This window comes from Lolium perenne, chromosome 2 (genome assembly GCF_019359855.2).
Source record: "Lolium perenne isolate Kyuss_39 chromosome 2, Kyuss_2.0, whole genome shotgun sequence".
Lineage (NCBI taxonomy): Eukaryota > Viridiplantae > Streptophyta > Magnoliopsida > Poales > Poaceae > Lolium > Lolium perenne.
The window spans coordinates 171891949-171905549 of record NC_067245.2 but is presented as its reverse complement, the minus strand read 5'-3'; the positions used below and the strand labels follow the sequence as shown (position 1 = coordinate 171905549).

The window sequence follows — 13601 nt, the reverse complement described above, 5'->3', positions numbered from 1 at the left end:
CCGTATAAGATGAAAAGAAATGGATGGCCTGACCTAGATCCCGCATCCCATCCTAAACATTGCTGTCGCCGCCGCAGCCGCAGCCGACGCTCCGACGGCCAGCTTCCATTCGTCGGAATTGAGTCTAAGGGGAAGACACTTCGATCTTTCTGCCGCAGGTATTACTCCTTATTTATCTTCCCTGTTCCCCGTTCAACGTTCGTATTTTGTTTCCGTATCTTGTTTGTTTTTGTCGAATTACCTGATCTCTACGGCGTATTCATCATCTAATTATCTTCAATAACATCAGAGGGAAGAACAAATCTAATACCAATCTAATATTACCAGGGGTATCTCTTCTTTCTAGGGGTGGAGAAATGCAGGCGCGGCAGTTCTTGAATGTGGTGATGCAGAGGTATGGCAGAGGCGGCTTGTATACGGCGACTCGCATCAAGCCAGATGAGCAACTCTTCTACCGATCCACGGAGGAAGCACTAGCAGCAAAAATATCGGCGCCATCCCACTCGACTGTGGTGTTGCCATCATCAACCGTAGTGCCACCATGGATGGAGACGATGTCGCGGATGCCCTCGCCCAGGCTCAGATTCGAGAGATCTATCTTAGACGACAAAAGGCTCGATTTCTTGCCCTTCTGTGAGGGGGGCACAGGTGGTGATAGCAAGATCCTCTGCATGGACGCTGCGGGCCACACTGTCCTATATGACATTGATGCCGGCTCCCTCCAGCCAATTCCCTGCCTCAGCAGTCCCAAAGGATCCAGCCCCATCGGCATCTCCATCGCTAATCCGGACATGCCTGCTCGCCAGCGTGGTGACGCCTTCTACGTTATGGGCAGGTTCCCCACGAGCCGCAATCCATGCAACTTTGAGGCACTCAAGTACATCGACCCTTCCAGCAGTGGGAAGCTTAAAGGTTGGCAGTGGCACCAGCTCCCTATGCTGCCGGCGCATGTTGATTTTTCCATTGTGAAGTGCCATACACTCCTTGAAGTTGATGGTGACCCAGTAATTGTCGTCTCATCTCCAAAACAAAATGGCGTTGGCACCTACTGCTTCAACGCGGTCAGCTGCAAGTGGTTTAAGGCTGGCAGTTGGACACTTCCCTTCTTCAGCCGTGCTGAGCAGATACCAGAGCTCGGCAACCTCTGGTTTGGCATAACCAGTGATGCACCCAACCACTTCTGTGCAATGGACCTCTCCTCTGTTAGCTCGGATAGAGCTCCGTCTTTGCAACACAGTTGGCAAGACCTTGATCTGCCTAATGACTGGGTGATGCTAGATTGCAGCTTTGTGTACTTGGGAGCTGGGAGGTTTTGTATCACCAAAGTCTTCGAGTTTGGTATTGATGAAGAGACTGGTTATCCGGCTGAGATGGGTGCTGTGATATCAGGTGTGGAGGTGGTGCACAAAAAAAGACTCCAGATGGTCAAACATAAGTCCAAATTCTACAACTTCATCAGAGACGACATTGTGTGCGTCTTCTAAGGTAACTTATTGAAAGGGGAGCAAATAAACAAAGGGCATTTCCTAGAGGTTTGGAACTGTCAGTTCCTTGCCATTAATATTCAGTAGTTTCGCGGTAAAAAAATCAGTAGTTTCAACCATGTTCCTTAAGTCCTTTGACTGCAGCAGGTGAAAGCAACACTAATATGTAACTTATGCTCAATTCCTTTGAGATATGTTCTGTCACCCCATTTGCTTCTACAGCTTAATATATGGAATCCGTGTAACTCTTAGCTGCTTCTGTTTTACTAGACGAATAAACTGATTCACCAAAGATAAACTATATTCTGAACTGTATCAGGTATGAATTTACAACAATATAATATTTGTTTCTACCACTAATATAAAAAGCAATAGAGGGGGAGATCCAAGCCATCTCAGCTGTTAAACCACCACAATCTGACAATCCATTGCTCCAATGGTTAGCATTTAACTCACCTAAAGAATCTTGCTAACATTTACAAAAACTCCCCTTTGTTTGCTCCCTCTGACCTCCTGACTCTGCTCTCCCTTTGCTGCCACGTTACGCACCGTCGAGGTGCCTGCCATCCCCTGGATGACATGGCACTCTCACCAATGCAGCCACTAACACCCTCACTGCCTACTGCCCACCAATTCTTGCTGGAAGCGCACTGTGGACGTGCCTGGCTTGGAGGAGATGAACTGTTCCTGCCGACAATAGAGCTGTCCGGCCTTGGCTCTTTGCTACTATCTGCGAGGTCATTTACCTCCAGACAAATTGCTATATTTACCACGTGCAAACAAAAATTATCCAGTTTGGCTGCTGTTGGATGCAGAATATTTTTTTTAAAAAACACATCCAGGTTCACGGTACTAAAGCCTCTAGACATGACCATAGTTGCTGGAAACAGGGTTGAGGGCACGTTCCACGATCTGGGATTGATCGACCCAGAAACGAGGTCGGGAACGCGAGCGGATCCTCCTGGTTCGGCGCCGGGTCATGATCCCGTTCGTTTGCTCTTGACGGCAAATTGCAAGAGTCGAAATAAATGAAAAATGGTGATTCCTGGAACAAACTCTAATTACCCTAGGCCTAAAAGAAAGTAATACTCTGAATTCTTATACTTTATTGATTGTGGGAGAAGCCCAATATATAGGAGGAATAGCTTGGCTGACAAGCCGACTCTATACTTTGGACTCTGAAACTGAATCTGAGCAGGACTCAGTACCTAAACCGAACCTGAATCTAAACAAGACTCTACGTATACCAAATCTGGTCTGGTGTAATAAGGAAATCCTAGCCACTTTGGGCTGGACCAGGAGATGGTGCGGCCAGGGCTGGGGCCCTCCTACCATATGTGGCTCCCTAGATAACATTCCAAAGCATCAGTCAGTCTGGGTGTATTTATACCCTTCATGCTGCGTCTCTTTGTCCTGCACTCATGTGCTTCTTCCTCTCTTCATTCTCACTTTCTAAGCAGCTGGGACACAATTCTAGAATATTGAATTCTGGAATCTGGATTCCAGGTTCCTTGGTTCTCTCTAGTCGGTGAATCTTCATTGCTGTGTCTCTTCGCCTCTTCATTCTAGAAAATCTGGATCCAAGGACTTTCTCCAAGAAAGATCATCAGGTACTAGATCGAACCAAAGTATCAATTCTTCCTTGTTTGCTCTATAATTAGCACTTGGCTAGATTAAATCTTTTTCTGGTGATAGCAGTTCACTTTTTGCTGTTTGCACTTCACACAGATCAGATTAGAAGATGGCGTTCAGACTTAAACTGGCCCAAGATATTGGTGGTTCTGAATATGAACAGATCCAAGCGAATAAAGGAGTTTCAAATCCCGTTGAGAGAAACAGGAGTATGTACTCTTTTATAAATAGTGTAAAGAGGAACAAGCTGAACTCAAAGGCAGTGGATAAGCTCGTGTACATCTACGGGAACATACGCTCAAAGCCGCAAGATCACTAGCTCTAAGAGATTGGATAACTGGAGTACCAATTGCTTTTTGAACCATATGAAGTTCTCAACTTGCTTAGCATTTCCAATATATATTAGTTAGTTGCGATTTTTTCAGCGCACTGTGTGAACTTAGTACTGAACTTGATACGCTTTTAGCCTAAAGTTGTGAACTTACGTGTTTAAGTCTAAATTCCTAAGTTATTGTATTGCTCTTTGGTTTTTTTCGTTTCTGTGCATGGATCGTCCTGAGCTTACTGGGGTCATCGACCCAGAATTAACTGGATCGCGACCATGTTCCAAATTAGCATACCAGAGATGTACACGCCTTGTTCCTCGTTACGTGGGATGTTGACCCTCGTTCCCTGGGATGCTGACCCCCCCCACACCCTGTTTCTCGATCTGGATTTCCAGGTACACCACAATTTTTTTTGCATTAGGGCTTGTTTGGTTGAAAGGGGGCAAAAACCCATATCTCAGATTTCCCTCGTCACCCGGGATACCCTTCCCATCCCAGGTAAATACGCGCGCTCATTTGGTTTCAAGCGGGAAGTCGGTCCATCGCTTCGGATTTTTTTTTCGAGAGCACGCAGAATGCGTGCCTTAATGATATAGAAGGCAGAGAACAATTTACAAGAGGATGCCGAAGTTGCAAACAACTGGGCAAACCCGGACTCAAGCAAACAAAAGAGAAAACAGAAAATGAGGAGCTCCCAGAGTAGCTAGCTAACTTCTCCCGACACGATCTAGGGCTCCGACTCCGACTCGATTGGCACCAAGGGTGAGGCTGAGCTCGGACAACACTCTGGCTACAATCCTATCCGGCGAAAGCTGCTTAGCGGGGTTGCCAAACGCCCACCCATTCCTGTTCTTCCAAAGCTCCCAGCACATGATGCACACCATCGTGTCGAAGAGACGCCGATCCTGGTTGTGGAAACGCCGGCGGGCCAGCAGCCACCAGTCCTCCAACTCCGAGTCCTGCATCGGTGCGGTGAACGCAATTGGGGCTAGCTGGCTGCAGATGTACCACGCCTGCCTTGCATGCACGCACTGCATGAGAATGTGCTCCGCAGTGTCTTCGTCCTGATCGCAGACAAAGCAGCTAGCCGTGCTCATCTGGAGGCCATGCCTCAGGCGACGATCGGAAGTCCAAATGCGATGCTGTGCTGCCAGCCACAAGAACATCTTGATCTTTGGCGCCGCTTTGCTCCTCCAGATAGCCTCCGCGAGCGGGAATCTGGTACCTCCCTCCACTAGCATCCTGTATGTGGATTTCGCCGTGTAGACTCCAGAGTTCGACCAGGGCCAAGAGAAGGCGTCAGGAAGTTCAGGGTTGAGCTCTATCCCGGCCGTGGCCACCCAAAGAGCGAAACACTCTTGTGCTTCCGTTTCCGCCAGAGGCGCCTGATCCCCTAGGTCCTGAACCCAGCCAAGGTTGAAAAGCCCTTGCTCCACCGTTCGATTGTTGCGTGCTCTAGTTGGCACGAGCTTGTGGAGGTTCGGCGCGATGTCAGCCGCCCTCCTACCCAGGATCCATCTGTCGCGCCAAAAAATCGCTCGCTTGCCGTTACCAATCGTGATGCTCACCAGGCTGTCGAAGACCTGCCTAGCCTCTCTGTCCTTGATCATGGGCAATCCATGCCAGGGTTTGCCCGCATCCGTTCGCTGCAGCCATTCCCAACGGACCCTCAGAGCCAGGCTTTGCAGGCGCATGTTTTGGATGCCCAGTCCTCCAAACTCGTGCGGCAGGCAGACTTTGGGCCAGGCCACTAAGCACTGACCGCCATGAGCCCTCTCCTCCGCAGCCCAGAAGAAGCCACGCAAACTTTTCTCCATCTCATCGATCAACCATCGTGGCGCTTCCGTGACTAACAGGTGATGAACCGGCCTTGCAGACATAACAGCTTGGACAAGCACCAGACGGCCGGCGCGGGCAATGAGGCCACGTTGCCACGCAGGGACTATCTTGGTCGCCGCATCCAACATTGGCTGCCACTCAGCTCTAGTAAGAGGACGAAGGGCAAGCTGTAGCCCAAGGTAGCGGATGGGAAAGCTCTTGATCGCACATCTGAGGGTTGACTCCACCAACACCTCATCCTGTTCTTGGCCTCGGATCAAGGAAGCAGTGGACTTTCCGTAGTTGATATGTAGGCCCGATGCTCCTGCAAAGACCGCCAGCAAATCTCTGATCACCACCAGGTCCTGGGCTTGCGGCTTCGCGAAGAGAACTACGTCGTCCGCAAAGATAGACACTCGCTGCAGAGGTGTACATCTTCCAATTGGCGATAGTAACTCGCTTCGGATTTTCATTCTCGCTCTAGCTAGCAGGTTGTACAGGGTAGGTCGACTATATTGGAATATTAGGCAATTTCCGTGTGAGTTTAATTACCGAAAGCAAGATTACATATGCATAAGCATACTTAACCACACATATCAGACTAAGCACAAGATGCATAAGCATACTTAACCACACACATCAGACTAAGCACATGCATCAGATCTGAACATGGAATAAGTAGCAGTGCAAGGTAGGAGAGAAAAAACACATACATCGCGACCGGGAAGGTCGCACCAGCAACACCACCACCACCACCATGGGAGTTGTTGATGTCGCCCATGGTGTAGTCGGAGTCGTCGATGAAGCAGCCGAACCGACGAAGAGGAACACGAACAGCAGCGAGCAGTCGCGCCGAGACGCTCCCCAAAAACCTTATCGCCCGTCTCCCGGTGCAGGATATAAACGGACGGGGTTTCAGAGGTCTGCTCTCCCGGACGGCTGTGCACGCAGTCACCGGGATGTGGAAGACTAGAGAGTAGCACAACAAAAGGAACTTCGCGAGAGAGATTTAAAAGCACTGTTCTCCAGATCTGATCGGTCTCCTTGTATAGCCTGGGAGGAGAGCCGCCCCGACCGCGTTGCCACGCGTAGGAAGCCAGGGACACGAGGCGAGCATGCACATGCAGGTCGACACGTACCCAACTCAGTTGGTGCACCAAGCAAAAATTTAGGCTTCCTTGAGTGTGTCTCGAACTCGAACTCGAGTCACGAAACGCGACGTGCGTGCGTGATGAGGCGAGGCGGGGCGGGCAGAGGAGGAGGAGTGCGCGGGGGCTCCTTCTATTCTTACTCACTTGGAAGGAGTAGAACAGCAGCCCTTATATACCACTCCAACTCTCTCCCAACTAGCAATGTGGGACTAAACTTTGTCCCCCAAGGCTGTCCCAAGCTGACAACGTGATGGGCCTTGAGATTTCAGGAATTGTAGACTACATGGGCTTCTTTATTGGGCTGCAGCCCATCTACATTCAACAATCCCCCACCAGATCTCATATGCACATCAGACGACACATTAGTTCCACACTGTTTAATATACCTGCACTTCAGTGGAGACTGTTAAGTTGAACTTCCACCTAGGCAAGGTGCTACGCTTGACTACAACTGAACAATGGACCATGCCTTGAATTGTCAGTCTTTGTGCAGCAAGTTTCGCTCAATGCCGGCACAGTACTAGGCTACCATAGCCATCCCCTCGGGTGGAGCTTATAAGTCATACTCCTCAGCCCTTCATGAGCTTACTAGAGATTCACCCAAATCTCCCACACTATGACTAGTAGTGTCGCTCGTATAGGTGTGTTCTTCAAAAGATCGCCTTGTAGGACGACGTCTTCGCTCATCAAGAGCCGCTTAGAACACATTAAGACATTGTCAACCTGCCTTACAGTAGCTATGAGAGAATTGCATCTGCAGCGGAGTGGGAGTATTAAATTTTTCTCTCAACTCAGTTACTCCGGTTTGTTTTCCCAGGTCCTACTTCACGGAATTTCCGATTACATAGGTTGGGTTACCCCCTCGGCAACTCAGGTGGGTCTCAAACCCATCTCCCTCGATGCAAGGTCTATCATGTTTTTTGATAGTCCTTTTGTGAAAGGATCTGCCGGATTTTTAGCACTTTGGACATAATCCAATGCTATCACTCCGGAGTTCTTCAGTTTTCGGACAGATTTCAGTCTCCTCTTGATATGTTTGGAACTTTTCATATTATCCTTAGAACTGTTTACTTTAATAATCACAGTTTGATTATCACAGTTCATGAGGATAGCCGGTATTGGTTTTTCAACCATAGGCAAGTCCATCAAGAGCTCACGAAGCCATTCCGCTTCGACAATAGCTGTATCTAATGTTGTGAGTTCTGCTTCCACAGTTGACCTCGTAAAGATGGTATGCTTGCCAAACTTCCAGGAAACAGCGCCACCACCAAGAGTGAAAACATATCCACTTGTGGCCTTCATCTTAGCATCAGTAATCCAGTTGGTATCACTATACCCTTCAAGTCCTCTTGGATACCCGGTATAATGAATTCCACAACTCATGGTTCCCTTTAGATAGCGCATCACTCTCTCAAGAGCATGCCAATGATCATCTCCCGGGTTGGCCACAAACCGGCTAAGTTTGCACACAACAAATGAGATATCAGGCCTCGTAGCGCAAGCTAAATACATGAGTGAACCAATAATTTGAGAGTATCTCAATTGATCTCCAGTTGCCTTTTCATTCTTTCGAAGCAAGATACTAGGATCATAAGGTGTGTGAGAAGATTTGCAATCAGCATAGCCAAATCTGCTCAACACCTTCTCAACATAATGAGATTGCACAAGTGTAATCCCATTATTCTCATCTCTCAGTAGCTTGATGTTCAATATAACATCAGCTTCTCCAAGATCTTTCATCTCGAAACACTGAGATAAGAAGGTTTTTACCTCCTCAATCACTTTGAGACTTGTCCCAAAAATTAGTATGTCATCCACATACAAGCATAGGACAACTCCCTCACCCCCACCATGGCGGTAGTACACACATTTGTCAGCTTCATTGACAACAAAGCCCACATATGTCAAAGTTCTTTCAAACTTCTCATGCCATTGTTTGGGAGCTTGTTTGAGACCATACAAAGATTTCTTTAACTTACACACCTTTCTTCCTTGACCTTCTAGTACGAAACCATCAGGCTGTTCCATGTAAATTTCCTCGTCCAACTCTCCATTTAGGAAAGCCGTCTTAACGTCCATTTGATGAACGAGAAAACATTGTGAGGCAGCCAATGACAGTAGTACTCGAATGGTGGTCAATCTTGCCACATGTGAGTAGGTATCGAAGAAATTTTCGCCTTCTTTTTGGGTATAGCCTTTGGCTACAAGCCGAGCTTTGTACTTCTCAATAGTACCATCAGCTCAAAGCTTCTTCTTAAATACCCATTTACATCCTACAGGTTTGCACCCATAAGAACGCTCAGTTAACTCCCACGTTCCATTAGCCAAGATGGAATCCATCTCGCTTTGAACCGCTTCCTTCCAGTAGTCTGCATCAGGAGATGCGAGAGCTTCTGAAATGGTAGAGGGAGTATCATCCACAAGATACACAATGAAATCATTACCAAAAGACTTTGCAGTCCTTTGTCTCTTACTCCTTGTGGGAGCTTCATTGTCATCTTCATCAAAATCTGAACTCTCATCATCAGATTCCTCATCAGACTCCATAGGAGTTTCATGTATTGGATCAGATTCCCAACTAGACATGCCATGCATATCTCTCATAGGGAATATATCCTCAAAGAATGTAGCATCTCTTGATTCAAAGATGGTGCCAACATTCATGTCGTCCACTCCAGATTTCACCACAAGAAATCTATAAGCAATGCTATGGGCAGCATAGCCAAGAAAGACACAGTCCACGGTATTTGGTCCAAGCTTTCGCTTTTTGGTGATTGGCAAATTCACTTTAGCCAAACAACCCCAAGTTCGTAGGTAGGAGAGTGTTGGTCTTTTCTTTTCCCATTCCTCATAAGGGGTAATCTCTTTATTCTTGGTTGGAACACGATTTAGGACATGACACGAAGTCAATATAGCCTCCCCCCACCATTCTTTGGATAAACCCGAAACATCTAACATGGCGTTAACCAAATATGTTAGAGTACGGTTTTTCCTTTCTGCAATGCCATTGGATTGTGGGGAATTGGGAGGCGTCATCTCATGAATTATACCATGTTCCGCACAGAATAAATTGAACTCATTAGAAAAGTACTCTCCACCACGATCGGACCGAATCCTTTTTATCTTTCTTTCAAGTTGATTCTCAACTTCAGCCTTATAGATTTTAAAGAAATCAAGAGCCTCATCTTTAGTTTTCAGTAGATACACAGAACAATATCTAGTGGAATCATCAATCAAAGTCATGAAATATTTCTTTCCACCTCTTGTCAACTCACCATTCATCTCACATAGATCCGAATGCACGAGCTCTAGTGGTGCCAAGTTTCTTTCCTTCGCAGGCTTGTGAGGCTTGCGAGGCTGCTTTGCTTGCACACAAGCATGGCACTTAGAGCCTTTGACAAAGGTGAATTTCGGAATTAAACTCATATCAGCAAGCCGCGTCATACAACCGAAATTAACATGATAAAGTCGTGAATGCCAAACATTAGTTTCATTAACACTAGTGCTTACATGGTTCACAACATTATCACAGAAGTCTTCTAGAGAGAAGCGAAACATTCCCTCACATTCATAGCCCTTTCCAACAAAAGTTCCATACTTAGACAGTACAACTTTATTGGACTCAAACACCAACTTAAACCCATCTTTCATAAGACGGGAGCCACTAATGAGATTCTTCTTGATAGAAGGGACATGCAGCACGTTCTTCAGTTGCACGATCTTTCCCGAAGTAAACTTCAGATCTACCGTGCCAACACCATGAACAATAGCATGTAACCCATTCCCCATCATTACTGAGGAACCTCGGGCCTGGTAAGAGGTAAACATGGAGATGTCAGCACACACATGAACATTGGCACCTGTATCAACCCACCATTCTGTGGGCTGAAACACCGAAAGAACAGTAGGTAATATATTACCATACCTTGTAGTTCCTTCCTCTGTGTTGCCAATGACCATGCTGAAAGAATTTGAGTTCTGTCCAGTCTGACTTTTCTTTCCTTTGCGTTGTGGACAGCGATTAGCCCAATGGCCTATCTCGCCACACACCCAGCAAGGATCTTTCTTCTCCGTTTTCCCCTTCTTCTTAAAGTTGGTAGTCTGAGAGACTCCCTTGTTCTTTCCCTTGTACTTGTGGGCATTTTTCTGTACCATATTGGCAGCAAAACGTCCTTCGGTTCCTCCAGTGTGTTTGTCTTTTGCCCTCGCCTTCTCCTCAACATCCAGAGAGCCCATGATATTCTCAACAGAAAACTCATGCCTCTGATGTTTCAGAGAAGTGGCAAAGTTCCTCCATGAAGGGGGAAGCTTAGGGACAATGCATCCCGCGATAAACTTGTACGGTAGCACACACTTGAGGAGCTCAAGTTCCTTTGCCATGATCTGTATCTCATGAGCATGTTCTACTACATATCGGTTCTCAACCATTCTGTAGTCATTGAACTTCTCCATAGCATACAGTTCACCTCCGACATCGGCAGCACCAAACTTAGCGTCCAGTGCATCCTACAGTTCCTTCCCATTTCGGATGTGCAAATAAGCATCAACCAACTTGTCTCCAAGCACACTTAGGACGGCACACACAAAGATTACGGTGGCATCCCTGAATGCTTTATCCTCTTCAGGAGTAAGCGTACCTCTGGGAGTACCTTCCGCAACTCGGTGCACGCCCATAGAAGTGAGCCACACGAGGGTATTATTCTGCCATCTCTTGAAATGAGAACCCGTAAACGGGCTCGGTTTGAGCACAGCAGCAAAACCAGACGGAAAAAATTGCCTAAGCATATAAGGTTTTTGGATTGTTGTAATATTAGGCAATTTCCGTGTGAGTTTAATTACCGAAAGCAAGATTACAGATGCACAAGCATACTTAACCACACACATCAGGCTAAACACATGCATCAGTTATGAACATGGAACAAGTAGCAGTGCAAGGTAGGAGAGAAAGAGCAAGTACATCGCGACCGGGAAGGTCGCACCAGCAGCAGCACCACCACCACCATGGGAGTTGTTGATGTCGCCCATGGTGTAGTCGGAGTCGTCGATGAAGTAGCCGAACCGACGAAGAGGAACACGAACAGCAGCGAGCAGTCACGCCGAGACGCTCCCCAAAAACCTTATCGCCCGTCTCCCGGTGCAGGATCTCAACGGACGGGGTTTCGGAGGCCTGCTCTCCCAGACGGCTGTGCACGCAGTCGCCGGGATGGGGAAGACTAGAGAGTAGCACAACAAAAGGAACTTCACGAGAGAGAGATCTAAAAGCACTGTTCTCCAAATCTGATCGGTCTCCTTGTATAGCCTGGGAGGAGAGCCGCCCCGACCGCGTTGCCACACGTAGGAAGCCAGGGACACGCGGCGAGCATGCACATGCAGGTCGACACGTACCCAACTCAGTTGGTGTACCAAGCAAAAATTTAGGTTTCCTTGAGTGTGTCTCGAACTCGAACTCGAGTCACGAAACGCGACGTGCGTGCGTGACGAGGCGAGGCGAGGCGGGCGGAGGAGGAGGAGGAGTGCACGACGACTCCTTCTATTCTTACTCACTTGGAAGAGGTAGAACAGCAGCCCTTATATGACACTCCAACTCTCTCCCAACTAGCAATATGGGACTAAACTTTGTCCCCCAAGGCTGTTCCAAGCTGCCAACATGATGGACCTTGAGATTTCAGGAATTGCAGACTACATGGGTTGCCTTATTGGGCTGCAGCCCATCTACATTCAACAATCCCCCACCAGATCTCATATGCACATCAGATGTTAGTTCCATTCACTGTTTAATATACCTGCACTTCATTGGAGACTGTTAAGTTGAACTTCTACCTACGCAAGGTGCTACGCTTGACTACAACTGAACAATGGACTATGCCTTGAATTGTCAGTCTTTGTGCAGCAAGTTTCGCTCAATGCCGGCACGGTACTAGGCTACCATAGCCATCCCCTCGGGTGGAGCTTATAAGTCATACTCCTCGGCCCTTCATGAGCTTACTAGAGATTCACCCAAATCTCCCACACTATTACTAGTAGTGTCGCTCGTATAGGTGTGTTCTTCAAAAGATCGCCCTGTAGGACGGCGTCTTCGCTCATCTAGAGCTGCTCAGAACACATTAAGACATTGTCAACCTGCCTTACAGTAGCTATGAGAGAATTGCATCTGCAGCGGAGTGGGAGTATTAATTTTTTCTCTCAACTCAGTTACTCCGGTTTGTTTTCCCAGGTCCTACTTCATGGAATTTCCGATTACATAGGTTGGGTTACCCCCTCGGCAACTCAGGTGGGTCTCAAACCCATCTCCCTCGATGCAAGGTCTATCATGTTTTTTGATAGTCCTTTTGTGAAAGGATCTGCCAGATTTTTAGCACTTTGGACATAATCCAATGCTATCACTCCAGAGTTCTTCAGTTTTCTGACAGAGTTCAGTCTCCTCTTGATATGTTTGGAACTTTTCATATTATCCTTAGAACTGTTTACTTTAATAATCACAGTTTGATTATCACAGTTCATGAGGATAGCCAGTATTGGTTTTTCAACCATAGGCAAGTCCATCAAGAGCTCACGAAGCCATTCTGCTTCGACAGTAGCTGTATCTAATGTTGTGAGTTCTGCTTCCATAGTTGACCTCGTTAAGATGGTCTGCTTGCAAGACTTCCAGGAAACAGCGCCACCACCAAGAGTGAAAACATATCCACTTGTGGCCTTCATCTTAGCATCAGTAATCCAGTTGGAATCACTATACCCTTCAAGTCCTCTTGGATACCCGGTATAATGAATTCCACAACTCATGGTTCCCTTTAGATAGCGCATCACTCTCTCAAGACCATGCCAATGATCATCTCCCGGGTTGGCCACAAACCGGCTAAGTTTGCACACAACAAACGAAATATCAGGCCTCGTAGCGCAAGCTAAATACATGAGTGAACCAATAATTTGAGAGTATCTCAATTGATCTCTAGTTGCCTTTTCATTCTTTCGAAGCAAGACACTAGGATCATAAGGTGTGAGAGAAGATTTGCAATCAGCATAGCCAAATCTGCTCAACACCTTCTCAACATAATGAGATTGCACAAGTGTAATCCCATTATTCTCATCTCTCAGTAGCTTGATGTTCAATATAACATCAGCTTCTCCAAGATCTTTCATCTCGAAACACTGAGATAAGAAGGTTTTTACCTCCTCAATCACTTTGAGACTTG

At 47.1% G+C, this 13601-nt stretch overlaps 1 protein-coding gene across 4 annotated transcripts; it reads left to right on the top strand.

Moving 5' to 3' along the window:
* LOC127333942 (uncharacterized) lies at positions 1-3632 on the top strand. Of its 4 annotated transcripts, none has more exons than XR_007871679.1 (4): positions 1-158; positions 347-1485; positions 2991-3094; positions 3213-3632. XR_007871679.1 is itself a non-coding variant. In XM_051360383.1 (3 exons), exons 1-2 carry the CDS (start codon positions 10-12, stop codon positions 1482-1484), a joined length of 1287 nt encoding a protein of 428 aa, XP_051216343.1. In that variant the 5' UTR covers positions 1-9; the 3' UTR covers position 1485; positions 3213-3632. The 4 variants fall into 4 exon arrangements, 1 of the variants encoding a protein (XP_051216343.1); XR_007871680.1 differs by having other exon boundaries at positions 2945-3094; XR_007871681.2 differs by having other exon boundaries at positions 8-158; positions 328-1485.
* Positions 3633-13601: the final 9969 nt, after the last annotated feature.